Below are 27932 nucleotides of genomic sequence, written 5' to 3' on the forward strand. Positions count from 1 at the left end.
TGCCGTGCTCCCCGTGCCCCGGCCTGGCCACTGTCCTAAATCAAGCATCTCTTCTTTCCGTCTTCCCCTGGTCCTACCGCATTCTAACACAGAAGTCTTACACTGGGGGCTGAGGACAGATTTCACAAGCAAATATGAGATGTTGGGCCGATACAGGGTTCCACTGTTGCTTTTCATGTGACCTAAGATTTAAAATCAGGCAACTTCACAAGAAAACAGATTTCCAGCTCATCATAAAAAAAATCAGAACATACAGGGCCACGTGGCCAAGAGCCAGCTGGAGCTGATACATGGCACAAACCTCCCACGGCACTGAAGTCAAGTGTGAGCTGTCACTTATTATTGTGTTTGTCCTTCTATTTTCCAGAGCACAGAAACACCTCTATTTCCTCATCCAAAGTGAGCAGAACAGAAAGGTCCCTTTCCATTCCTACATTCATTAAAGACCCTGGAAGGTACTGACACCCCTGTTCTAAAGACTCTTTGAGGGCACCACGCTCTCTCAGGCCCCATGCCTTTGTACCTGCCGTCCCCTTGCCCAGGACACCCTCACCTGTCCTGTCCACCTGTGGGGTGCTCCCCAATCTCCTCTTTGGGGCCTTGATTCTGTGAAGCCTCTCAGGCAGGCCTCCAGCGTTTTGTCTTGGAACCGCCTGTTTGCCGCGTGGAGCCCCCATGCCAAGCACACAAATGCCCAACGGACGGATGAGTCAACAAGCAACGTAATAACACAATAAAGTGAAAGGGTTGGCAGCCAGGACCAGAGAGAGATGGGGGGCACTGACACCCCCCACCCCCAGGACTCATTGGGGGCTATTCCCCTCTTGAATGATATGAACACAGTCTCTACCTCCCTCCATGCAATCAGGGCTCTCAGTACAGGGTGAGGAGGAGATGGGCCCCTATCTATCCCCCTCTCCTCTCCAGAGCCCACCCACAGTGCCCCCACAAAGGCATGGGGGGCACTGGGAAGACGAGCAAGAGAACTGGTACCCAGCAAGGTACCCAGCAAGTGCTCAACAAATGTTTGACAATGTTTGTAAAATAAACCTAAAGGCCTTTAGCGCCCCCTCATTTTGCCTCAGTCCCTACCACTCCCTGCTGTCTCTCATGCCTCAGCATATCACTTAAGGGTCCTATCACCCCAGCTCCTGCTTCCTGACTGCCATTTATTTGAGTTTTTGCCTCTCGGTCTAGAAAATTCCTGAATGCACTTCCATTTCTAAAATGCCACAGCTAGGTCTTTGGAATTCAGTAAGTCCAAGCCAGTAAGCCTCGGTTTTACACATCTGTGAGATGGGCCAACAGGCTGGCCAACTGTGGCTACACAGAACTAGAGAGGAAAACCCAGTCCACAAGCCAAACACAGCCACCCTTCAAGGATCTAGGCCATCGAGGACCATTGCTCAGCCCATCATTTAGGCCTGACGTTCAGAACACAGTTAGGGGCTGTGTATCCCGTCAACAGATTTACTTCCCTAATTACACTGCTAGCCAACAGGTCCTACTCCTGAAGCACAGTTCCCGGAAAGCAACACGAGACAGAGTGCGGGTTAGGAGGGTGTGGACCAACCTGTCGCAGGCTGTAGAAACTTGATCGCCGAGTGGCTATTTCACAGTGGACAATGGGACCCCACTGGTAATGGCTAAACTCAGGCTCCTGCCCTCGCCAACACGGGAAAGGGAAGGCGGGCAGCCCAGGGGGAGCCGGACGATGCCAGTGTCAGGGAGTACCCACCGAGGAAACCTCACGGTCCTATCACCCCAGCTCATGTGCTCCCGGCCTTGGTCACTCTCCCCTGGGCTCCCCCAGACCACAGAAGCCCCCGGGAAGGACCCGTCTCCACCAGCTCCAGTCAAGCTTCTAACAGCAGTGCCCAACGCTATTACTGGGACTCTCCTCTGCAGTGTCAGCCCAAACCCTCCGACCGCAGCACAAGCCGCCTCCCACCATCAACTGCTGCGAGCATCTGCTCTGGACTGATTCTCAGAGTCCGGGAGGGAAACAGACCCGTCCCAACCCCTTGTCACCTAAGCACCAAGCACTCACGATCCCACGTTGAAAATGTGTTCCACTGACCCTCATCCTCTTTACCGTTATTTACGGAATATTTTTTTTAAAACAACTCATTTCCCTCTAACTCAGAGATCAGCAAACGGTTTCTGTAAAGAACCACATAGTGAGTTTTTCAGGCTTTGCAGTTTTTGTCTAGACTCCTCAACTCAGCTGTTGTAACAGGAAAGCTGCCGGAGTGATATGTGAGTGGGCATGGCTTGTGTGCCAATAAAACTTTATTCACAAAAACAGGTGGTGGGGCCAGAGTTTGCCGAGCCCTGCTCTAGCTTAAAGAACCCTTTAGTGTCATCCTAAACAGTGAAGTCTGAAAAATGACCAGTTGAGATACTGGCTATTTTTTTTCTTTCAAGTATGCATTAAGATAAACGCACAAAACTACTCAATATTTTAAAATGTTAAGTTTGTGGACCAGCCCACGTCATCTTAGGAACCCAGCCCTTGCTCTGGGAATGTGGCCCTTTTAACCACAGGGACCATGGGTCACCAACTTGAGTTCTAGAATTTTCTGGCTGAGAATGAAGCCGCCATGTTCCTAGCTCTCCTCTCTGCTGCTGGGGTAGGCCCAGCATCCCCAGTGGGTGGGTCCAAACCACCGAGAGGGACCCAAACTGAGCAACGCGCAGACATCAGTGCCCATAGCAGAGGCCGTTGAGCATGCTGGGAACCAGTCCTGAAGGCCGACCGCCCCGCCCCCGCCTCTCACCTGGCTCTTCCCACGGCGCCGGTAGCTCCGCCTCACCAGGCTCTTATAGTTCTCGTTCTTCTTGGTCAGGTAATAATAGAGGACACACTCAGCCACCGTCTGTGGGGCGGAGAGAGGAGAATGCTGAGGAGTCTTCAGTATCGGTGGTCAGAGCAGAAGACCAGGAACCTGAAGGCCTGGGTTGAAATCCTGCCTCCCTCACGTCCTGGCTGCCTGACCTTGGCCAGGCTACCTAACCTGTCTCAGTTTTCTCACCTATAAAATGGGGATATTAACAGTACATACTTCAGAGTTGTCCACAAGACCAAGTAAGTTCAAATATATATAAGTTCAGTACTTAGGACAGTGCCAGGCACAGAGGACAGACTATAGGGGTTGTTACCTGTTAGTATTGTTGCAGCTACTGGTAATTGTAAGGACAAAGCTGTCATCTGCCATCCCCAGCCCAGGAGAACGAGGCTTCCTGCTCCCAGGGGGGCAAACTTCGGGGACCCCATCCCAGGTGTGGGGTCTCCTTCCTCTCACCCCAGCCTCCTCTAATACTTGGGGCACTGAACAGAAACCTCTTCCAAGCTTCATGCATCCAGCCTGACTAATGTCCCCACGCAACTCTTTATCTCTTTGAAATGTTTGTCTTTTCTCTGCCTTGGTCTTTTCCATGTACACCTAGACCTGAGCCCCACCACCTCCTCGTCCAAATGGGACCAGTCAGGAGGCATCCTCAGAGGACTCAGTGCAGTGATGGCCGCCACCTGCAGCCAGCAGCCCCGCTCCAGGTGACAGCTCGTTAGTGCCGGCAGCCGTTACTGATCCGACGTACAATGTTTCTGTGATGCTCACAGCTGGTGCCAGGCCAGGAACTCGCCTCTGAGGGGCGATACACAGACGCTGCTGGGTGCAGAGGCGGGCTGGGCCTCACACCCCCGTGTCCTTTCCACCTCCCAGAATGCACTGTGAACAGAGGCTGCTCCCAGGCTAAGCCAGGCCCGCACAGCATTCAAGAAAAACATTTTATGGGCCAGCCCGGTGGCTCAGGTGGTTGAAGCGCCGTGCTCCTAATGCGGAGGTCGCTTGTTCGATTCCCACATGGGCCAGTGAGCTGCGCCCTCTACAGCTAAGATTGTGAATAATGGCTCTCCCTGGAGCTGGGCTGCGGTGAGCTGCTGTGAGCCTCCGAGTGCTGACAGGAGCGGCTGGTGGCCACCATGAGCAACCGGAGGTCAGCATGAGGTGCCGTGAGCTGCCATAGACTGCTGTGTGCTGCTGTGGGCTACCGTGTGCTGCCATGAGCGGCCGGCAGCCAGCGTGAGTGGCCAGCAGCCAGCGTGAGCTGCTGTGAGCGGCCGACCAATGACTGGTGTCCCACTGCCTCAGCCGGGGGGAGGGGGAGCACAAGGCTCCTAATACCAGCATGGGCCAGGGAGCTGTGTCCTACACAACTAGACTGAGAAACAACGGTGTGAACCAGAGTGGGGGTGGGGGGAGGCGAAAGAAGGGGAAAAAAAGAAAAACGTTTTATAATCAGATGCCAGTCTTTGCAAATCGGGCGATGTGGTTGTGTGACTTTCCCTTGAACAGCTTAGTACCTTCCCTTCCCTTCCCTTCCCTTCCTGGGTGACCATGACTATCCCTCGGCGGCAGCTGCTCCTGCAGATGGCCACAGGCCGGACAGGTCACCAAGCTGCCACCCTGCCGTCAGCCTCACTCACTGTCAGGATGGGCAAGGGGCACAGTGGGCTCCCACCCCTGCTTCAGATCCTTCTGGAAGCTCTAAGTCTCCTCCTGAGCAACCTCTTAGTCAAAGAACACTGTAAACACACTTCACTCTCCCGCGTGGGGACAGCTCAATCCCTTGACCCCAAACAGTGCTACTCAATTATTACCAATCTCCAGAAGCCCTAACCTAAAGTCCCCCGGGCTGTCCACACCCTAGCAAGACGCCGTCACTAACTCAGGGGAGAGGCTATTTAGAGGGCTTGCTTCTCTACACTGGCTTTCAGGTGGGGGCAGATGCCCCCCCGCCACTGCCCCATCCCCCCTTCTATGCTTAGCAGCTCAGTAAGGGCAGAACTTTAAAGGGACCTTTAAAATACCCTCCTGACTCCTGCTCCTCTGCCCTCTCTCAGTTAGAAAGCTGGAGGCCACCAGCAGCAGGGCATTTGCAAAGCTAGGGGTGGGCAGATGCCCTGTCTCTGAGATACAAGATTCAGGGGGAGCTGCTTATGACACGTGAACAGCAGCCCCAGAAGGTAAAACTTTGCGGGAACCCATCCCCACTCTGCCCTGTGATGCGGGGGTTCCGAGGGCCGGCTCCAACAGGGCTGTGTCCAGCCCCCACACCGGCTTCCCCACCTGTGGCCGCTGCGGGCACTGCCCAGCCCAGCCCAGACTCAGGGATGCACAAAGGGGACTCTGCTGTCTCTGGGACACCTTGTGTCTACCAGCCAGGAGGAGGCCGGAGCAGAAAGGGGAGTTGCCCCAGGCTGGGTCTGGGGGCAAGGTGGGGTTCAGACATCAGTGCTATGTGAAAGTTGGTCTGAAGGGGGTGGGGATTTGCTGGCCATATGCCTGGCTTGGCATCAGGGGTGTCCGCATACAGTGACCGTGACAGAAACCTAGAAAGGTTACTCTGTCCAGCGCCCTGGAAGAATGCCACTCTTGCCTATAAAGCCTTCACTAGGACGCCATGACGTCCAGAACCCATGCCCCGTCTGTGAGGACGCTGGTGGCCACGTCTGAGCAGTCAGCTCCAGAGATGCCCTTGCACACAGCTCTCCTGGGGTTTCCCAGCCCAGAGCTCCGCCCCCACAGGCCCCGGGAGGCCAGGGCGGGGCCTGACGCTGCTTCTCTCAGGAGAGAGGAAGGAGGGAAGGACTGACAGACACAGCAAGGAGGGCAAGGGGCAACCAGCAGATGCTTCGTGGGTGGGGAGAAAGGATTCTTCACCCCAGCCCAGCGTCTGCCCACAGGAGTGAACACAGGAGGGGCCAGAAACAGGCAGCCGGGCCAGTGGGTAGCGAGCGACTCACCTTCCTCTCCAGGAAAGATGCGATCAGGCCAAAGTTCTTGGGGTGCTGCATGAACCTGCAGGAAGAGAAGGGTGGGCCTGAGACCAGGCCGAGGGGGGCCTCCCAGCTGGGCGGACGCCGAGCTCCCGGGCGCCTGCCATCTCTGCTGGCCCGGCTGGGAGGGCGCCGCCCCACTCGGAGCAATTAAGCCCAGGGGGGTGTGGGAAGGGCTGGGCGGGCGGGCCGAGGGCTCAGAGAGGGCGTTCCTTGGAGTGAGTCACTGGTTTTAGCGCCTTTGAAAATATATTTGTTTGTCCTGCTGGAGGCGGCTTCCAGGAAAAATGAGGACATTACATGCAGCTCTTTGGTGGGTCCCCCCTTTAAAATCTGCTCTTGTTTCTATCTCCAGCTGGGCCTGGGAAGCGAGGCCTCGCCCAGCCCACGCGGGGCCCCCACCAACGAGGTCACAGGTCAGGTCTCGAGTGATGGGAGCAGAGGCTCTGAGTGCTCTCGGGGAGGAGGGCAGGAGGCAGGCCAGCCAAGGAGGCAGGCCAGCCAAGGAGGCGGCAAGAAGGGACTAAAGCCGGAGGGGGTGGCGGGAGCTGGCGTCCCACCAACTGGCTTCCTGCGAAGCCGGGAGAATTACTGGGAAACAGCTCGGCCAGGCTGAAATGTCAGGGCCAAAGGAACAGGCGGACGGCGGGGGCGGAGATGTGGGTCACGGCTGCTCCAGGCCCCAGGGGTGCGGGGTGGAGGCACTGGCCTGGGCGTCCCCATGATGCCACCGGCCCACGGCCTCCTCGGGGAAAGAAGAGGCTGCTGGTGAGGCAGGGGCCCCTAGTCCCCTCAACGGAGCCTGGCCCAGCACCCGGCCATCCAGATGGCTGGGCAGGAGGCCAGCGGGCCCCTCCCCAGCTCCCCAGCCAGACACCGGAGAGTCCGGAACAGCCTCTTCTCTCTTCCCGGAGGAAGCTAAGAGTCGGCAGGCTTCCCTGCCTGGGATCCCGCCTCAGGCAGCTTGCAAAGCTGGAGCTGGCCTTCGTTTTCAGACAGACAGGCTTCCCTTCCCCTCCCTCTCTCTGCCCCAGGGACATTTCCTTCCCCCAAATCCCTTCCTCGGGGTTTCCCCAAGCAGAGATGGGCCCCCAGGAGACCAGGAATCAAACTTGGGAATCTCCTAGGTCACTTGTTCCACCTCCCTCCAACCTACACGTGTATCCTCTGCCAACGATTACTGAGAATTTAAAGTTACTACCGTGTTTCCCCGAAAATAAGTCCTAGCCGGACAATCAGCTCTAACGCATCTTTTGGAGCAAAAATTAATATAAAACCCCGTCTTATATTATATAAGACCCAGTCTTACACTATAGTAAAATAAGACCCGGTATTATTATATTATATCATATAAGACCTGGTCTTATAGTAAAATAAGACCTTGTATTATTACATCACATTATGTTATATTGTATTATTACATATTATTGTATATTATTATATTATATTACATTACATTATATAATACCCGGTCTTATGTTACAGTAAAATAAGACCGGGTCTTATATTAATTTTTGCTCCAAAAGACACATTAGAGATGACTGTCCAGCTAGGACTTATTCTCCGGGAAACAGGGTATGACTGGGCCCCTCACAACAGCCAAACAGGGAGGTGCTGTTGACCCTTTTTACAGATGTACAAGCTGAGGCTCAGAGTGGGGAAGTGGCTTGAGGTCTCGAAGCCAGTAAGTGGGGAGCTCTCTCCCACAGGCATGTGACTGTCAAAGGTCCTGAGTGCTATCAATTCCACTGAAAATGAGACCTCAACCAGGACCACATTCCTTGAAAAGCACGAATACGTCTGCAGACATCGCCCAGCCTGGGCTCCTCGTGTTGTGCTACTGAATTAACAGAACTCACTAGGTCTGAACAGCAACATGGAATCTCCAGAAAGGCTGAAACACAGAAAGCACCCAGAAACACTTTTTTCCCCTAAGACAACATAAATCAGTAAAAACATCACATACCAGGGGGATTTAAATACCTAAAGCAACAGTAATTCTTAGCGTCCATGACTGTTCCACAGTCACTTCACTGGCTTAAAATTGTGTAACCTTCTACGTAGGACTTGATTCAATGATGGAACCATCCTGTCGGTGAGTGTGAGGACCTAGCTAGCAGGAGCAACCAAGGAACTGGGCTTTTCTGTTTGAGCTGAAACCCCAAACATACCATAGGAACTGCTCCCCAAAGTGCTACTTCCTGTGGGAAACTGCTGAAACCTGTGTTACGGGTACTTGAGGACTCGGTATACCACCCCTCTATTTCTAAGTAAGTTTTAACATTTCCATAGTCAAGAGCTATTCTAAAGGGTATCATTTGCCACCCGAGATGCTCTTCGATTGCTCCTCCTGTATTTTCAAGTCCTGGTATCTGCACTGGCTGACAGGCCCCGGCCTGGCCCATGACCCAGAATCGCCCCACCCCCCGACCCTGGACAGGCAGAGCTGTTCCCAGGCCCAGCCTCGTCTCTTCTGAAGACTGTCCACCTTCTCCAGGATTGGAACCCAACGTGGAGGCCAGCAGCTGAGCAGGCGGTCTGCTTCCCATACACTTCCTGGAAGAGCGAGGTTTCTGTCCATGCCTGTTTCCCACCCTCCTGCCTCACGGGGGTCCCAAAGAAAGCACTCTGTGCCCAGGGTGTGGTCCCTGGGACCCAACTTTTCAGTTTGGTAAGTGGGGAGGACGGCTGTCTCTATCCGGCAGCTCCACACTCACCTACCTGCAAAGCACTCGGTCACTCTGCTCTGACATTTCAGAGGCCCCAAGGTCCACTTCTTAGCGTCCAGCTCCTGCCTCTGCTTCCCAAAGCCCTCTGCTCCCTGGCTCCATCCCCCCGCCCCCACAAGCCTCTCATTCCAGCTGAGACATTGCCCCTAAGCTGGGGGAGTGTGAATCCTGCCTCTACCATTTGCAAGCTGTGTGGCCTCTGTTAAATGTCTTAACCTCTCTGAGCCTCTGTTTCCTCACCTGGCAATGCTGTTTTGAGAGATAAGAGGGAAAAATGCACAAAAACCCATAAAACATTTGCACAGTGTCTGGGATGGAGTGTTCAGTAAATCACCACTTTCAAAGTACAACGAAGACCACCGCCAGCCACATCCCTGCCAAGGCTGCAGCCCAGCCTCCAAGATCCTGCCTCCGATATACACCGCCGTGTCTCACGTCGGGATGCCTTTACCCTTTGTCCTTGAATAGTGTCCCCCAAAACGCACGTCCACCCAGAACCTCAAAATGAAACTTGGTTTGGAAATGCACTCTCTGCAGATCTGATGAGTTAAGATGAGGTCGTACAGGAGTAGGGTGAGTAGGGTGGCCCTGAATCCAATGTGACTGGTGTCTTTCTAAGAAGGGGAGAAGAGACACAGAAGACACAGGGCAAATAAAACATGTGAAGACAGAGGGGGAGATGAAGTGATCCAGGTACAAACCAAGGAATGACAAAGGAATGCCGGAAACCAAAGGAAGCCAGGAGAGAGGCACAGAACGGATTCTCCCTCAGGGCTTCTAGCAGGAACCAACCCTGCTGACACCTTGACCTTGAACCTCTGGCCTCCAGAACTGAGATGATACGTTCCTGTTGTTGTAAGCCACCCAGTTTGCGGTCCTTTGTCAGGGCTCAGGACAGAGGAGGGCAGAGAGGTCCGTGGTGGCCGGGCCAGGCCCCCCAGCAACAGGGGACTCACTTCTCCCGGAAGGTCTCCTTCTCCTGCTCGCTCCACAGGTTCATGACCTGGCGGTCTTTGTAGACTTTCATGGGGTCGTCCATGAGCCCGTTCATGTTGATGAACTTGATACGCTGCTGGTCGGCGTCGTACAGCATCGGTGGGATGACAGCCAGCTGGCGCATCTGCTTCTCCAGGTTCTGGAGAGAAATGGGGACGCGTGGGGTCAGACTGCACGCAAGACAGAGAGAGAGGGGCAGGGACACAGTGGGGGAAGGGAGGTGTTCCTGCCGGCGATGGGGACCAGGGTGACATGTGGAGGGAACCAGTGTTCTGAGCAGGAGTAGGACAATGTGAAACCAGAGAGAAAGAGGATGATGAGTGAAACAAATAATAATAGCCCAAGCTGGAGGCAGGCAGAATTTAAAGGCAGCCCCAGACAGGTTTATGGTGGGCAGGGCTGTAAATCAGGCACAGAGAGCAGCAGTCACCCAATCTGCGGTGAGAGGGGAGCAATGAATCTTCCCTTTGGAAATGCAAGCGCCATAAAACACCACAGGGAAGGTGTTCAGTGCAGCTGGGCCAAACGTGCTCAGGAGACAGGCCTGGCTGTCGGGATTCAGCCAGGGGCGGGGAGGGGGGCCGCCTGGCTCTGGGAAAGCCTGATGACACTGCACAACCATTTCCTCCCCAGCCGCCCACCCAATGCCCTGGCACCCTGCTCCTCCATGCGTTCCCACCTGGGACCGGCCCTGCCCCGCCTGAGCACGGAACGCGTTGGGCGGGCTCGCTCCTAATGCATGGGGATGGCTGTTAGAGGCTCTGAGCCACCACTCAGCTGGGCTCATCTCCCCAAATCTCCAGAGCAGCCCATTACCGGCCATTAATTACCCATTTCCAGAGGCAGGAGAGGGCCCAGCCAAGCCAAGGTCAGCTAGTTCAAAGGTTCCCTCCCAGCTTCCCACATCCAACCTATCCATTCAGTGCCCGGGTCCCCCAACAGGAACAGAGAGCGAAGGGGTGGGGGTACAGCCTGGCCTGGCTGGGAGAAGGGCCCCCATGGAGGCCTGAGCCACCCCAACATGGCAGCAGCCCTCCAATACCCTCAGTCCCCAGCTGCCCAAGAGACGAGTGACGGCACACCACAAGGCCAGTCATGGGCTCTGCCCCTCGGCTGCCTTCCTGCCTCTCCCCACGGGGCCTGTGCCTGACTGCTGGCAGCTCCCCAGAGGAGGATGGGTAACATCTGCCCTCTGGCCAGTTCACTCCTACCCACCCCCCCAGGGGGCCTCAGGTCGCCCGGGCTGCTGGGGGGAAGTTTCAGCCCCGAGTTCCCCTGCCCCCATCCCCAGGACGCTGATCCCGCCACACCTGAGGACGCCGGTGGCTACATTCTCATGTGGCCAGGACCGGGGCACACTGAATCAGCCCGACACCTGTCCCCAGGACTCCCATCTGTCCCACTGGAGAATCAGCAGCCAGAGCAGCGCTATCCACCAGGACGTTCCACCTGCCACGCCCAGCGTGGGAGCCACTGACCACGTGCAGCCACTGGGCACCCACGACGTGGCTGGTGACACTGAGGCCTGGGGTTTTCATTTCATTTTAGTAAATTTCAATTTGAACAGCCACACGTGGCTAGAGGCTACTGCACTGAGCTAGAGCTCCAACATGTCCTATCTGGACCAGCGTCCCAAGGGGAGGAAATGTGCGCCCGGAAGGCTCCCTCATGTCTACTGTGGTGCTGGGAACATGGGGCTGTGGGGTGGGGGTCTGGCACATTAGATTCTTGACCAGGAGGGGACAGGCCATCACCAGCCCTTCCCCAGGAGCAAACACTTCCTCTTTCTCTGCTTCCTGGACACCTCTGGGCTCCAGCAATCAGTCAGGGTCACCCAGGCTGAACTCCAGGTGCCCAGGTGACCCCAGGGACACCCATGGGAAAACAGAGGCAACGCCTGAGCTGGCAGGGCTGGGAGTCCTGACAGGAGGCCCCTGCCTGGTGGACAGTGGGTGTGTTAGGAACTGTCCCTCGGCCCAGGTTCCGGGCACCAGGAGGCTGACCTAGAAACCACAGCTCTCGAGCCCTCGTCCTCTACTTTGCAGTTAGGCTCAGCCAACGAGAGGCACTAAAAAAAGGTGGGGGGCAAGAGAAGGGAGAGGCAGGGATACTGACCCCCAGCTTCTTCCCCACTGTGGCGTCATCATGGAACCAAGTCCTGCCCGGCGGCCCCCTGGACAGACCCAGAACACCCGTCTGCTCGTCCTTCAGGGCTGAGGACAGGTGATGGCTACTCCCTCAGTGCCCCAACCCACACGTCAGCCACAAGCCCATGGTTTCAACCAGCCAGGTGAGCGAGCGTCGACGCCCCGGACTCACCTCCTGTTCTGAGAGGCCGTCGATGATCTCGGACACCTCGTGCTCGCTGCGGGCGGCTGACATGGAGAGCCCGCTGCCCCGCTGGCCCACCCTGCTGCAAAGCAAAGGGACACAGTCAGGACCGGCCTCTCAGCAGTCAGGGATGCACGGCCAGTGCCGCAGCACAGACCTGAGCCCACAACTTCCCCAGAGGCAGCGTGTGGGCCGCAGGGAGGGGCCAGGGCTCCCGTACCTACAGGGACAGCCCCGAACCAAGGGGTCAGGGGGAGGCACAGAGCCCCCGACCCACCGACCCACCGAGGAATGCCAGAACCCAGAGACAGCAGGGGGCTCAGCTGCTGCTTCTCTCCTAAGATGCCCCAAAAAAGCCCAGCCACACAGATCCACATTCAAGTCCCAGCTCTGCCTCTGTGGCCCTGTGCCTCGGTTTCCTCCCCTGTAACGTGGACATAAAGTGGCACCAGCTCCCAGGGCTGGGAGGAGGCACTCTGTGACACTGAGTGTGTAGGACAGAGTGAAGTCTGTATGATCACTGCTCGTGACCCGCACCTTATCTGCTAACCAAAGAAAACAGGACAACAAAAACTCCAGCCACACATCACCGAGCACCTACTGTGCGCTGGGTACGCCTACGCTCAATGTCTCTCAGTTCTCACTGCCGCCATGTGAGCCCAGCTCCCTGATGGGCGCCAGGAGGTCCTCTCCCCTCACATCCACACCAGGGATCTCAAGTCAGCTGCCTTCAGGGGCCGTGCGGGCCACATAAGTGAACGAAGTAGGTCCCAGCCCAGGGCAGTGGAAGGAGAGCTGCTCGCTGAAATGTACTTCAGTTTCAAGTAAGTGTTAAGGCCAAGCAGACTGTGTGACACATCCAAGGGCCTGACGTGGCCCCGAGGCCACCAGTTTGAGACGCTGTTGTACTTCCCATTTCACACTTGCCAGGCTCTTCTGCTGGCCTGGAGGAGGGAGGGAGGAGGGGGGAGGGAGGGAGAGGGAGGAGGGGGGAGGGAGGGAGAGGGAGGAGGGGGGAGGGAGGGAGGGAGAGGGAGGAGGGGGGAGGGAGGTAGAGGGAGGAGGGGGGAGGGGGAGAGGAGGGAGGGAGGGGGAGAGGGGGGAGGGAGGGGGAGGGGGGAGGGAGGGGGAGGGAGGAGGGAGGGCCGCCGCCTCAGCCTCACCTCTGCATGCGCTCCTGCAGCTCCCGCTGCTTGCGGATCTCGGGGAACTGCTTCTCGTAGTACTCGCGCACCTTGCTCTCCTTCGCCCGCCGCCGAGGGTTGTTCTCAATGCGTTCCACCTTCTTCTCCCAGGCCTCCATGAGCTGATCATAGCGCTGGCAGAACTTCTGTTCCTGGGGGGTGGGGGGACACTGCTCAAGGGGGGCACCCTCCTGAATCTGGACATGCAGCCCCCTGGCTCCCTGCGCGCTCTGCACGCATGGTCACGGACAGCAGACACGCACAACCATTTGAGGCCTGGGCAGAAAACCCACAGGACGCCCCGCTGGGCCTGGCCACCTCCCTCCCTGGGGAACGGCCGCCCCGCCTGGCCTCCCCTGAGAAAGGCCTCGTTGGATATGGAAGCCACCAGCTACAAGTGGCAATTAAGTTCAAATCACACAAAATTAAGATCCCTGGTCCCCCCGCCACATTTCTAGCACTGGATAACCACACATGGCTAAGGCCACCGCCCAGTGCACAGCACACAGAGGCCACGTCTGTCATTGCAGGGAGCTGCGTTGGACTGAGCAGCTCGGGGTGTCAGGTGGGCCCAGGTGGCCCCCCGGGAGGTATCGCTTTCTGAACAGCTCCTCATCCCCGGTCTCAGGTTCAACCGTGCTCCCCAGGCCCGGGGGCTGGGTGTGAAGACCCAGCTGCCATCCATCCAAGACAAGGAAGTCCCTCTTTATGTCAAACCACAGTGCCACCTACTCTCCGTCCTTGGAGAGAAGAACCCCACCTGGCCCAGAACGTAGCTGCCTTGCTAGCGAGTCTCCAAGGTGACCTGGACCTCGAGCAGGTGGGGAGCGTCCGGTCGCCCATGAGACACTGTCCCCCCATCTCTAACAGCTGCGGTGGACAGATGGCATGGTCTAGGAGTCTCGCTTGAACGCCTTCTCGACAATTCAGCAGTCAGAAAAGCCCTCCTGGTCCCCGTGCCGACACCCCACCCCATCCTGTGTTTCAGCCTCTGACCTTGGTCCTCAGCAAAGCTAGCAGCCTGACAGTCCCCGAGGGGTGGTCAGGCGAGCTTTGATCGGGGAGGCAAACTTGATCCCAGCTCCCAGGGGCCCCACATGTCTGTGGGCTGCTCAAAGACCCCTTGGAGATCAAGACACAGGTCCAGTAACAGACAATGGCCACACACGCTTGCGGCAGTGTGCCAAGGAAGCTGCCCACCAGGGACGGGGATCGGCATGAGGGACACCAGCCCAGGCTGTCAGAATGAGGACCCTCCCTGCCCTTGCAACACCCCCGAGTGGCCTCAGTCTGATGGATGTGAGCGAGAAGTGTCAGACAAGGAAAGGTGAGAAAATGTGAACCAAAAACGAGCAGAAGGAAATAATGCCGCTACCGGTGAAGACAAGCAACCCACAGAGAGGGGCTGGTGGGGCGGTGACACGATGAGCCAGCCTGTCTGGGACTCTCATGGAAAGTGGTGGAGCAAAGGGACGTGGCAGGAGTGACTGAGGGGACATTCAGCCATGCTGTCCAACCCCATGCACTGGGTGCAAAGACCCGAGCAGCTCCTGAGGACAGTCCAGGACCAAGAAGTCCCCTCCACATCTGACACAGTGCCACCTGCTGTCGCCTGGGCCTGTGTCCACTGCTGATGTGCTGCCAGTGCACTGGGTGTCCTGGGACGATGCACTGCAGGTGGCTGGCTACAGCCCTTCCCTGGGGCAGCAGTGCCTCTGCTCAGTGGGGGCTTCCACATGGGGGGAATCCGCTGGCCAGGGGAGGAAGCACATTACACACACACACACACACACGCAGGAGCAGGGCCGCCGAGCCCCTGCAACCACAGCTTGTGTGTACGAAGAAGACAAGCCCCCCTCTGAGCCTCGCGCACGCTCAGCCAGAATTCTTCTCCACCATCACCACCACCACCACCACCATGACACTGGCTGAGCGCTGCTGGCTCACACGGCCAGGCTGAGCAGAGTCCTTCCACGGACTGAACTCACCCAAACCCACACAGGCAGTGACTGTCCCTGCACAGGTGGCGCTGGGGACCCCGCACTCAGGGCCCCTTGCCCAGATCACAGTTAGGGACTGGGGACAGTTATTCTGGTGAAGTCCAGGGCACCTTTTCCTTCGTTATTCATGCTTCTGGTGTCACACCCAAGAATCCATTGCCAAATCCAAGGTCATGAAGATTCACCCTTATGGGATTTTTTTTCCTAGGAATTTTATGGTTTTAGCTCTTGCATGTAGGTCTCTGATTCATTTTGAGTTAATTCTGTGAGGCGGGGGTCCCACTCCATTCTTTTGTGTGTGGATGTCCAGTTGTCCCGGTGCCATCTGTTGAAGAGACCGTCCTTTCTCATTGAATAGACTTGGCCTGTTGTCAAAACCCAACCGGCCGCAGATGTGAGGGCTTGTTTGTGAGCTCTGTTCCAGTCCACTCCTCGCCATGGCTGTTCTGACGCCACAGCCACCCTGCTGGAGTAACTGTAGCTTTGTCATATGTCTGAAATCGGGAAGGAAGTCTTCGAACTTGGTTGCTGTTTTTTTCAGGATTGTTCTGGCCCTCCGGGCCCCTTGCAATCCCGTATGAATTTTAGGTTCAACTTGCAGCTGCCAGTTTTGAGGTCCTTCTGTATGCAGCCTGTCACTCAACAGCTCGATGAGGTGGGTGTTCATATTATCCCCAGTGAACAGAAGAGGAAACTGAGGCCAGAAGTTAAATGATTTGCCCCGGTCACCCAGCAAGGCCAGGATCTGCACCCCCTCCTGCCCTGCCAGGTGGCGTGTAACACAGCTCTGTGTCTGGGAGGCAATGAGAAGTAGGGAAGGTGGCCTCAGGCCAAGGGAGGGTGGCTGGAGCCCAGCATCCCCAGACGTGCACGGAACCTGCGGCCTCCCACAGAGGCCTTTCGCAGGGCTCAGCAGGACGGGACCGCAGAGCCCCGAGAATGCTCCCCCACTGGCTATCCTGAGAACGGGGTCTCCAGCCTGCTCTCCACACATTTGGTGACTGATGAGGGTGAGGAGGAGAGCGCTCTCCCAGCCCATCCTGCCCACAGCTCGGGCTGCAGGAGTCCTGGACGCTGGGTGGGCCATGCAGCTGAGGCCTGGGGCCACCCTGGCCACGCCCCCTCCCAGGCCTTGCAGAAACCACATGCAGTCAGGGGTTCTGGGCCCATCATATAAGAACAGGAACCAGATCATTCCATACGCCCTCCTGCAGCAGTTTCTGTGAATTCTGTGGTTTCTGAATTCATTTCACAAGGGCCACCTGGTATTTCCTAGCAGTCTCCAGTTGCTCTGTCTTTAAACGAGCTGATCTCCCCTCCACCCGCTGAAGGGACCCCCCCCACCCCAGGTCCCTTCTTAAGAACTTATACCCACCCCAACTCTACCTAGTCAGCCACAGGGATCCTTTTAAAATGTACATCAGACCCCACCCCCACCCCCACCCCACCCCCAGACAGGACAACAGAGTACACAGGTGTTCACAGTATTCTGGAAAACTGCCTGCACGACTGACAACTCTTATAATGAAGACTTTGCATTCTTTATTAAGAATACATTTATTAAAAGTAAATTAAGTGTCCCACTGTGTTTTATAATAAAATCTAAACGCTCCATCCTAGTGGTGGGTAAACATTTCCAGGTGATCTGGCTCCCAAGGTTCCCCCGTCAGTCACAGCTTCGCCCCCGTCCCCCATTCATGCACCTGCCTGCTACCTTCCCGCCTGTGTCACCCCAATGCTGTTCCTGCCTCAGTGCCTTTGCACTTGCTGGCTCTCTGCCTGACATTCCGACCTCCAGATCTTCACACAGCGGGTCTTTTCTTGTCATGCCCAGCTCAGTACTGAGGTCCCCACCACCACCCCTCTGCTCACCACAGCTCAGCACCGTGCCAGGCCCCCAGCAGGTCCTTGGGAAATGTTTAACTCGATGAATAAGATGGGACGCCCAGGTGCGTGAACCCCATCCACCCTGCTCAGTGCCTATGGTCACCATCTGTCAATCTGGGGGTCTGAGGAAGTTGAGAAAGGAAAGGCTGGGAAGCCCACCACCGCGTCCCACCTCTGGGGTCCAGAGTGCCACATACTCAGCATCTGGGCCAAAAGTGTCCTCTCCGAGGACCCAGCCAAGGTCTGGGCCCAGAGCAAGGTGAGTTCAGAAACTGGTTCAGAGGGACCCAGGCCCTCAAGTTGTGCCATCCGAGCTTTTGTGAGATGGTATGAACCTGCTGTAAGAATTCAGGTCCCACAGAGAAACCAGTCCGTCAATGCACTAACACACAGAGTTGGAAAAAACTGCATAGAAATGAAGGTAAAGCCTGATCAAACTGCTCCTGAACTCCACCCAGTGCACTTTCTCAGCTACACAAGTTCTCTTATTGTTTAAGCCCATCTGAACCCGCTCCTTTCCCCCTCACAGCTGAGCGGGTAGCTACCTCTTTGTCACTTGGCCCCCACGAAGTAAACGGCTACCCTAAGCCACAGCTGCATATGTCCCCTCAACACATGCCCACCTGGCTGGATGCAGGAGTGGGCATCCTGACTGTTTTCACGCAGCTGCTGACCGCTGGGAAAGCCTCATTCCTAAGGCAGCCCCCTGCATCGCCACCACCCAGCGCCCCTCATCCTTCACCTCTTACAACAAACCTCTCTTTCTGCCTATGAAAGCCCAACAGGTCCTCTGACAAGGAACCAGTTTTCCTGGCCAACATTCTGCCATCTTCCTGTCTAGGTTGGAAAAGCAGCGGCAAAGTTCTGGGCCCAGCCCGCTCCTTGGGGCAGCCAAGGGTGAGCCCCGGGCCTCACTGAGCACCTTCTCTCTCCCCGTTTGTCTCACTGTCCTTGGCTTTTCCTCACAGCCTCGACACTCAGGAACGCGACAGCTGCAGAACCAAGGGGTCCCAGCGGGTCTCGGGCTCTCAAGCCCAGCGCACAGGGGCGAGGGTGAGGTTCCAGGGTGGGGGCCGCGGGGGGACTTACCCATTGTTTCCGAGCGTGATTCCTCCTCTTGAAGTACAAGATTAACTTTTTCCGCATCGCCTGGTTTCTACGCGGGAAGGAGAAACAGCAAGCGGGGCGGGTCAGCATTGCGGGGCTCCGGCCTCCCATCTGTCCTGAGCTGCTCCTGAGAGCCAGGCCTGTGTTGGCCCATTACTGGTTCTTGGGGAGACAGGACACACCCAGAACCCCCGCCAGAGCAAGCCAGCAACTGCCAGTGTACGTCTTCCTCTCCCCACAACCCCAAAGTGCCCCACCCATAATCAGACTGAGCGTGGTCTACAGGAAAGGGGATTCTGAAGGGGGACGAGGTATCTGTGGCCTCCTGCCCTCGCCTGGAACTGCCATTACCCCCACACGCACACAGGCTCCCCTCAGCCCGTGAGCCACACCTGCCGTGGAAAACTGGCCACAGAGACATATCCACAGCCTCAGACTAGGAACAGAGGCTAGGAGACCAAGACCCCACACCTACAGCTGCACACAGGTGGGGTTTCGGGGTCTGGCATGGTGTCCCCCAGGCTGGTGCCCACCAAGCACTGTGCTCTGGCCTCCAGGCACCTCTGCCGCAGCACTGGGGGTGACACAGGCAGAACAGCAACAGGCTGGTGGGAGCCAACACAGCAGGTGGGGCCCCTCTGGGCATCAGGGCACTCGGCCAAGGGGCTACACCCAGCACTGGGGCTCAGATGGCAGTGGGTGCTCCCTGGGGAAGATGCAAGAGGTTCCGAGAGAGAGAGAGAGAGAGAGAGAGAGAGAGAGAGAGAGAGAGAGAGAGGCGCAGAGAGAGAGGCAGAGACACAGGGAGACCAAGATGAGGAAGAGAGACAGAGAGAAGACCCAGAGAACGGGGGAGAGGGAGAGAGAGATGAATGAGATGAGATCCAAAGAGAGGACAGGAATCCAGAGAGGGACAGAGGGAGACGAGACCCAGAGGAACATGAGAATGGGAAAGATGGGGGACAGACAGAAAGAGAGAAAGACAAGCTCTGAAGAAAGGGTGACAGAGGGAGAGAGGAGACCCAGAGGCGACCCCGATGCAGAAGGGGTGGCAGACACCCCCCCACCATCCAGACACCTGAGGCCCTTTCTCTGGGTCCCCTCCCCACAACCTCCAACATGAGCAGATGGCTGCAGATGCGCCGTGGGCCTGTGGGGTCACAGACAGGCCTTGGGAGCCGCTGAGCCCCTGAACTTGCTCACTCAGGTCTGGGTGTGCAGCTACATCAACTTCTCTGGGCAGGGGCATCCCGGCTTCCTCACATTCTCAACAGTGTCTAACCCACAAAAAAATCTCACAAGTTGCTGACAGGGAGCCACACCCCATCCAGCCTAGGAGGCACCAGGCCCATGGGCCGCCCAGGACCCCAACCTGAGGAAGAAGACAAAGGTTGGGGGGGCACCCCAAGCCCTGATGGACAAGCAAAGATCCCCCAACACATACCTCCCAGGCGCTGAAGGGCCTGGAATCAATCTGACAAAGGGACCCCAAGGAGAGTCACTCTCTGCCCGCACGCCCCGGGCAGACAGACACCCTCTCCTCAGAAGGCCTCGCTGCCAGGTGCAGCCCCCTACCTCTATCCTGGGCTGGAGAGCGTGCCCTGGGCCTGCCTGCTGCACCCCCTCTGCTCCCCAGGTCCCACACTGACTTCCAGCAGGAAGGTAGGGTCTTCACTTCCCGGGCTTACGCCTGAAACACTAACGAGCCTGCACATTCCTTCTCAATTAGGAGGGAAAGGCCGCAGTGAGCATGTGGGCAGTGGTGCCTCGCTGGAACCCCCATGAACCCAGTGGGGCTCAGAGCCCTGTCTGCTTCCCGGGCCCCCACAAGGAAGAGCCACACCGATTCATGGCTCCCAGGGTCATTCTGGCCTCGCATCAGTCAGGGCCTCCCCACCTGGAGGCCGCACTGCTTACAGCAGCCACCTCTGTCCTGGTCAGGGCAGGCACAGCGATCCTCGGTCACAGAGGCTGAGCCCAGAACCACACCACACAGTCTCTGACCAGATCTCAGACGATCTCGCTCAGCCTCCACTTCCTCATCCAAGAAATGGGAGTAATCGCATCCTACATTCATCTCCTTGGTCAGTCAACAAATGTATACTGAGCACCTACTATGTGCCAGGCACTGTTCTGGGGACACAAGACAGGTGAAGCCCTGGCCCTCATGGAAGTGTCACTTAGGAAGGTCACCCTGACAATAAGCAAGGTAGTCAAGATAATCCTGGACGTGGGAACGTAAATGGGGTGGTAGGCAGTGACAGGGTCGGGGGAAGCTATTTTAGATTCAGTGGTGCAGACAAGTCTCTGAGAGATGAGCTCTAGATCACCCGACGGACCCGGATGGGGAAAGGTCTGGAGGGAAGGGCACTCCAGGCAGAGTGCACTGCAACTGCAAAGGCCCTCAGGTAGGAAACAAGCGCCACGTATTTGAGGAACAGAGAAGAAGGTCCATGTGGCTGGAGACTGTGGGGGAGAGACAGAGGGCAGGGAGGAGAGGGAATGAGCCAGGCTGGCAGGGCCGGGTGTCCAGGCCATGTTGGTTTCAACACAGTAAAGAATTTGGATTTAAAAAAAGATGGACAGCTAAGAAGGGCAAGAAGCAACAAGGGCCCAGCAGTACCAAGGTTTTACTTTCCAGCACCACTCTCCAATAAAAGGGGCCATATCTCCCGCAGGAACAGCTGATTCCAGAGTTCGGATGGGAAATACATACAATGTGCCCAGAACACCCTTAAGTAAAAAAGTGCTGGATAGAAAAAAGATCAGGACACAGGACCCAACCCAAAAGAGCTCCCGACTGCCAAAGCGGGAACAATTTGAATGGCAAAATAAATAACGCTGGATTACAACCCAAGGAAAAAACAAATATCCGTGAGTCCACACTGATATAAATAAATGGTTGAATAAATAAATAGATGGAGAAGGGATGAGTGTTCCTTACAGAATTCGAATTAATCAACGTAGGAGGAAGGACGGAAACAGAAAATCGCCATTGGAGCTATCGGCTCCGGCAAGGTCTGTGCAGGAAAGGTCAATGAGTCGGCAAAGCTTGTAGCAGAAACAGGAATTTGCACAGCCTCACAGCATCTCCCTCAGATGTTTAACTCACACCCACAAATTCTCGCCTATTTCTCCTCCAGGAGGTGGAGCTGGGTGGGCTCCCCTGCCCTTGACAGTAGCGGGACGTGGCGACTTGCCTCTAAAGCAGGGACGGAAGGAAAGACAGCTATGGGACAGAGCAGACACACAGCTGACACCATCCTGAGCGAGGGAGCAAGGCGAACACCACCAGTCAGTGGGTGTGAGGGACCCGGACAGGACAGGGGACGGGGTGTGATGGACAGGGGTGTGATGGGGAGGGCCCCTCCCTCAACTCTGCGGGTCTCCCCCAAGTCCACAAGCCCAGCCTCCTCATGAGGAAACATCAGCCGAACCCAAACCAAGGGCCATTCGACAAAATCCCTGACTCGCACTCTTCAAAAGTGACTGGGTCAGGAAAACCAAGGGAAGGCTGACAAGCTGCCACAGACTGGAGACTGAGGGGACACAAGGACAGAGTGCAGCGTGGGACCTAGATCTGATCTTGGACCAAGAAACACATTCGTGGGAAAACTGGGAAAACTGGTTTAGCTAACGGTATTATGCCACAGCCACTCTCAAGGCTTTGAGAAGTATGCCGCACATGTAAGATGTCTGCCTCAGGGGGGCACTGGGTGAAGGGTACACGACACACTCTCTGTACTATGTTTGCAACGCTTCTGGAAATTCAGCTATCTTAAAATAAATAGTGAAAAAAAGAAGGGCAGCTGATTCCAGAGCTGGGATGGGAAATACATACGACATCTTGAAATGTCATATGAAAGTCAAATATAATTTACTTTGGAGCTTGCAGGGGGCTTGGTGTGTGTTATGGGTTGAAATGTGTCCCTCCCCCCAGAAAAGAGGCTGGAGTCCTGACCCCCAGGCCCTCAGCATGTGCCCTGAGATTTGCACATTGGGCACAGCGGTCGAGTTAGAATGAGGGCATGAGGGCGGCCCTAGCCCCAGATGGCTGGCGTCCTTTTAAAAAGGGGAAGTTGGGCCATGGAGACAGACCCAGTTGGGCACACGGACAAAAGACAACACGAAAGGACGCGAAGGCTGTGTGAACACATGCCGAGGAATACCGCGACGGAGAGCAAGCACCGCGAGCCGAGAGGCAGGAAGGAGCGTCCGCTAGAGCCTGCCCACACCTCATCACCGACCACCGACCCCCAGAACCGTGAGAAGCTGCTGCTGTTGTCGGCCCCCCCAGTCTGTGGTGGTTGTCCCAGCAGCCCCGGGACACTGGTCTTCAGCAGATGGTGTTAAGCAGAGAGCGGAGCTATGGCTGGGAGCTGGAAAGGGCTGGGTGAGGACAAAGGCTCGTGGGGCAGCTGCCTGCGTTCACCTCGGCAACTCAGGGCGTGACGTCTCCCTGGCTGAACCGGGTTTCCTGCCAAGGCCTCTACCAAGCCTGACACCCAGAGGCATCTGCTTCCTGCCAAAGGGGACAAATGTCCATAGGTTGCAAACGGGTGCAGTCCACCTACCAGAGCCAGCGCGTGCCAGTGTTGTGCTTGGACCGTGCTTTTTAAAAACTGGATTTGTTGCCAGCATTGAAAACCAGAAGCTAGTGCACAAAAAGCTGCACTTACTGCTTCTCTGGAAACATCAGGTGGTCTGGCCACACTCTGGGAAGTGAGGCCCATGGTCCCTCGGAAAGGGCCACGAGCTCACGATTCACCAGAGTCCCCACCACTCCCCACTCTCCTTCCCTTCCCGCCCCTGGAGGCCTGCATCCGGGTTTGCAATCCCTTCCACATCTGGCAGGGGGTATCCACTTGTTCAACATGCTTCCAGCAAACATTTTTTTAAGTGTTTATTTTGAACGAAGAAGTGTTTTGGTAGTGGAGATGCAAATAGCTTGCTTACTGGAGACATTTCTTTTCTACTGGGATTTTTGTCCAGCAAAAATAAGGAATGCAATCTCCAAGAAGGCTCGGGAAGGGCTGATAAACCAGCAACATAATGAGTTTGCTGGCGGAGGCATTTATAGGGTGCAAAGGATATCTACGGACTCCTGGAGAAAGTCGGGGTGTAAAAAGCACAACCTGTGAGGGATTGTAGGCCTCGTCCTCTGACCTGGACTGGGGAGGAGAAACGTGAGCCAGGAGGGAGCAATAAGGAAATGGAAACTGTGGAGGTTTCAGGAGACTGGCCAGGCCCTGAGTGAAACTGGCCCCAGGACCTATGCGGTTCTGGAAAAGGATAACTTGTGGCAATCTGGGAGGCTTCCTGGAGGAAGGGAGGTTTGAGCTGAAGCTTGGGAAAAGCAGAGGAATGGGACAGGCAGAGGAAAATGAGGACAGTGCTGGGTTCCAGGTGAGAAAGGGGCGATGGTGAATTCAGAGCAGGTGAGGAGGGGCGTTCTGGCAGAGCCAGACCCCTGGCTGCTGGGGAAGAGTCAGATGGAGGCAGCTCGTGCAGGACCCTGCGTGCCTTGGGAAGAGCCTGTCAGATTGGGGTGACTGATAATTTGAAGTCCCCTTACTGGGCGCCAAGCACTTTCCCATGCTAAATAGATGCTCCAAGACCATCTTACTGACAAGCAAAGTGACATGACTTGCCAAGGTCACCGGGCTAGCAAGGGACGGACCCTGGACTGGAGACCCAAGAGAGGAAAGAAGGTGAAGACCATAAAGACGTCTTGCTTTGGAGGTTCCGAGATGTTGAGTGACCCAGTAACCTGGGTCCCCAGCATCCTTGTCATCTGTACAGCCCTCTGGGCTAATGGCTCCCATCAGCCGGCCGCCACAGGAGGCAGCAAGGGGAAGCAATCAGGCTGCAGGACAAGAAAAGCGGGGAAGAAGAGCACACGGGAACCAGCAGCTTTCCAGACCCCAAGGGGATGGGGGGGGGGGAGGAACAGGGCCGGCGCCTGGGCTCTAACACCAGGCGAGGGTGTGGCAAGTGAGGCCACAGCAGAACCCACAGGATCAGTCATTGTCACCCGTGCCTCAGCCCCACACCTTTTCCCCATCACATGTGGGCTTCATGAAGCCAGTGAGTTCAGCCGAGAGCGCTCGGGCAGGTCCTGCAGAAGGGACCCCTCCCTCCATGGAGCACCCACTTATACTGCTCGGGGCTGCCCCCGACCCCTTCTCCTGCTCCCCGAGGCTGAGGTCTGAGCCGCTCCTGAGGCCTGGGGCTAAGATCCCACAGCAAGTCCCCCCACTCCCCTCACAAACGGTGGCCACCCCACACCTCCCAAGGAGGCAGGTGGCAGAGGGAGAGCAGTCAAAGTGGGTCCAGGTGACATCAACACATCTGAAATTGCCAGTGAAGCAGGAAGTCAAGCGTGAAATTAACTTTAAGTCTGCGTCCCCGGCAAGCAGACACAGAGAAATTAAAGTGACAGGGCAAGGTCCTTGGGGAAGGGATCACCTCCCACCTGGCAGCAATTACAGCAACAGGAGGGAGGGGTCCTGAGAGGAGGCGAGGGGACGAGGGGACACGGGTGAGTCTGCAGGCGCTCGGCGTCACCTCAGCCTGACCTTGTCCTTCCCAGGCTGCCGCGATTCCACGTCCGATGTATTCATTACCTGTCTATACCACCGGAAGGGCAGGCCTCACCCACGGCTGTCTCCTCAGGGCCCAGAACAGTGCCCAGCACACAGCAGGTGCTCAGTAAACACTCGTTGAATGAATGAAGTAAGAAGGAGTAAGGCACTCCCGAGTCTCTGCAGACAAAGTAAGAACAGAAAGCACCGAAGGCCTGTGTGCCTGGCACTGACTCGGCACCTCAGGGACAGTAACTCCTGAATACAGGCAATGATAATACAGGCAAGCGCTGTGTTATTCCCATCTCACAGACCAGGACACCGAGGCACAGGGAGTAAGAGGCTCGTGGCCCGCAACCTGTCCCTGCAGCGTCGGCTTCCATCTCAGAAAGTGGCTTCACTGTCTACCCCCACAGCTGCCCAGGCCCCAGACCTTGGCATCCATGGGCCCTGCCATCCCTGACCCTCCACACCCCACCCCCGCAGCTCCCACATGGTCAGGGGCCATCTGCCTCCACGCTAGCTACCACTACTTGCTGTGACCTCTGCCAAGGTCTTCCAACCCTCAGTCCTTTCTCCCTGTGGCCACCAGTGTAAGCTTTTAAAAGCGAAAATCCAGTCATACCATTTCCTGAAGGAAACCCCGTCGCTGGCCTCCGTGTGCACAGATAATGAAACCCCAGCTCCTCACCCTGGCAGGCAGCTTCCTCCCCTTCACCTACCCCCTCAGGCCAGGCTGGCTTTCTCTGTGATCCCACCAGCCCCAGGGCCTTTGCACTGCCTGTCCCAGCTGCCTAGGAGGTGCACACAGCTGACTGCTGCTCAGCCACCAAGTGTCCACTCAACTGTCAGGTCCTGCCCTGATCCGCCTGGCTAGTCACCCCTCACTTTCTCTACTGTCACCCCATTTACCATCTTCACGGCATTTTTTAAAGTGAGTGACTGCACTGATCTAATGGCGTCCACACTGAAGTTTCACACACAGACGTGATCACGCTTTTAGTTGGTGGAAAACCGTTTTTAAAAAAGTAAAATTCTAAGGAAACATTAAGTTCAAATAATTTAGTTATACGTATATTTTTCTAACATAAAACTGACCGCTTATTATGTAAGAAACCTTAAAACTCTTCATCTCTGTTTTAATCGTTAAACACGTTCACCTGTGACTTTAGACCTAGAACAAATTTCACTAGGTGGCCACCTCCTGGGCCCAGATGTACTCCGCAGACCAGAGCCATGCTCTGACGCAGACTATGGGCTGTGGAAATACAGTACTGATTTCAGTAAGCTTGTAGTTTCATTCTACTTACCAGAGATGCAGCAGTCTCTTATGTGCTAATATTCTTTGTATGGATCTTTTTTGTTTGGATTTCTATGGCTGTTTTTATCAACTGAAAGCTTCCAGCATCCACATTATTCAGCTTAAAATACTACTCATTTTCAGTGGTAAAAGTTATGTAAAAATTTCAGTACAATCCTCTTACTATCAAAAACGATATCAAAAGGAAAACTACAACTAGGTACACCAAAGCATAAAGAGCTTAAGATAGCTACGGACTATATACTACTTTTATTAACTGATATTTTCTTATTTAACTCACTTATTTTCTGTCTTCTGCTAGACAAAACTTGAAGAGGGTATGGGTCTTTGTTTTGTTCACAGCTAAATCCCTAGGTCCCAGAACAGGGCTTGGCACATAGTAGCTGTTCAATAAACATGTTCGATGAATGAGTGATGAATGAATGCTCCCAGCAGCCCTGCTCAGACAACACCCACACTGAGCCTCTAAACCAGCTGTAACAGGCCCTAAAAAACGTGCGCGTGCGCAGACACACACACACACACCCCTGCCATCCTCTATCTGGGGGTCCCCACCCCCAGCAGTGGCCCCAGGGCAAGGCAGGTCCCAGGAGGCTTAGAAAAGACTGAGGTGGCCTGACTGGAAAATAAACTGTGTTGAGTCAAGAGGCATTTGGTACCTGGGCCGTGAACACACCTGCAAGACCAAACAGAAGCCCCGACCCCAGTGGCCTCAGCAATCCCACACTGCACCGGGGCCCCAGGTGCAGGGACCTCTCCCACACCTGCTAGCCACGGGCTGATGCAGGTGAAGCAACCTTGGCAGGTCCTTCTGAGACAAAAGGCCCAAGGACCTCGCTGGCAACAATGGATTTTCTAGGTTGTTCCATCAGTCAGTGGGAGCTGCATGGGGCAGCTGAGTTGGTCACCAGCGCCTGGACCTGTCACTTGAATCCAGAAACTACAACAGAAGGGACCTCCCTGACAACTAGTCCAGAAGCAGCAGGTGTGTGGAAACCATCGGGAGGTGTGCACGCATCCAGCGCAGCAGGGCTGCTGGGGCGCTCACTATTGCATGCACACCCTGCAATTCCACCCCAGGGACGCTGACAATCTGATGGCGCTGGGCTGCCCACTGGACCAGCTAAGCACTGCCCTCTGACGTCATACGGAAAAGCCTGCACCCTCACCATGAGGAACCTTGAACAGTTCAAAGACTGTGATCCTGAAGAGTCAGCCTCCAAGCTAACAGCCAAGTGCTCACGGCCACGTGTTTCAAGCCCAAGGTCTGCAGTCCCTTTCACCTTTTGGGTTCCGGGATAACAGCATGAGGTAACATCCGTGCCCCAGCCAAGAAGGCTACGCTCCCATTAATGCATCCCAAGAGGAAGCCAGCCCCTTCCAGCAGCCACACCTCTGAGGCCTTGCTCCCAGGCTGAAGACAGAAGCCCCCAGCCCCCAGTGCAGTCCTGGTGCCCCAACTATGCCAGCTTGGCCCACGCATGTAGCACTGAACTGATGTCTTTCTGCTCACAGCACCCATCTGGGACAGGCCCCGCCACTGGGACACCTCTGACTGGCCACCTCCAGAGCCTCTGGGTCTGGATTAGACAGCGCTCCCAGCTGGTCCACCTGGGCTCGCAGCCTCTGTGCAGACCGCAGGACCCTCCCAAATAGGCTCCCATCAGGGCCCAAACCATGGGCCCTGCTTGCCCTGGGGCCAGCACCTGCCCCTGGGCCGGCTCTCCTCTGCCTGGCAGCTTCCTCCTGCTCCCCAGCATGAGGACCCGCGACCCCCCAGCTCCGTCTCTCCAGGGCTGTGCAAGCAGCTGCCTCGCTCGCCCTCCCCAACCTGAGGTCTGTTTTCCAAAGCTTCCTGCGGCTGCTCCCTCTGCCCCTCCTCACCGCACACCTGCTCTGACCCCATCCCAGGCCCTCCCTGGCCCAGAACTCTTGCCCACACTGCCTTCTT

General features: G+C 56.1%; 1 protein-coding gene across 29 annotated transcripts in view; it reads right to left on the reverse strand.

Annotated features, from left to right (window-relative positions):
* The window catches only part of NCOR2 (nuclear receptor corepressor 2), a 185489-nt gene that overhangs the window by 77051 nt on the left and 80506 nt on the right, over positions 1–27932 (reverse strand). For 20 of the 29 annotated variants that reach the window (XM_088801070.1, XM_088801072.1, XM_088801075.1 and 17 more), the window contains 6 exons: positions 18059–18203; positions 13062–13234; positions 11887–11980; positions 9528–9706; positions 5810–5864; positions 2781–2879 (listed from right to left, as the gene is read on the reverse strand). In XM_088801070.1, coding sequence (XP_088657196.1) covers positions 2781–2879; positions 5810–5864; positions 9528–9706; positions 11887–11980; positions 13062–13234; positions 18059–18203 — 745 coding nt within the window. The remainder of the gene's footprint in view (positions 1–2780; positions 2880–5809; positions 5865–9527; positions 9707–11886; positions 11981–13061; positions 13235–18058; positions 18204–27932) is intronic. The other 9 variants (XM_074321476.2, XM_074321465.2, XM_074321487.2 and 6 more) reach the window with 1 other exon arrangement.

The sequence above is a fragment of the Rhinolophus sinicus genome, chromosome 9 (genome assembly GCF_057876585.1).
Source record: "Rhinolophus sinicus isolate RSI-liver-muscle chromosome 9, RSI-T2T, whole genome shotgun sequence".
NCBI classification, from domain to species: domain Eukaryota; kingdom Metazoa; phylum Chordata; class Mammalia; order Chiroptera; family Rhinolophidae; genus Rhinolophus; species Rhinolophus sinicus.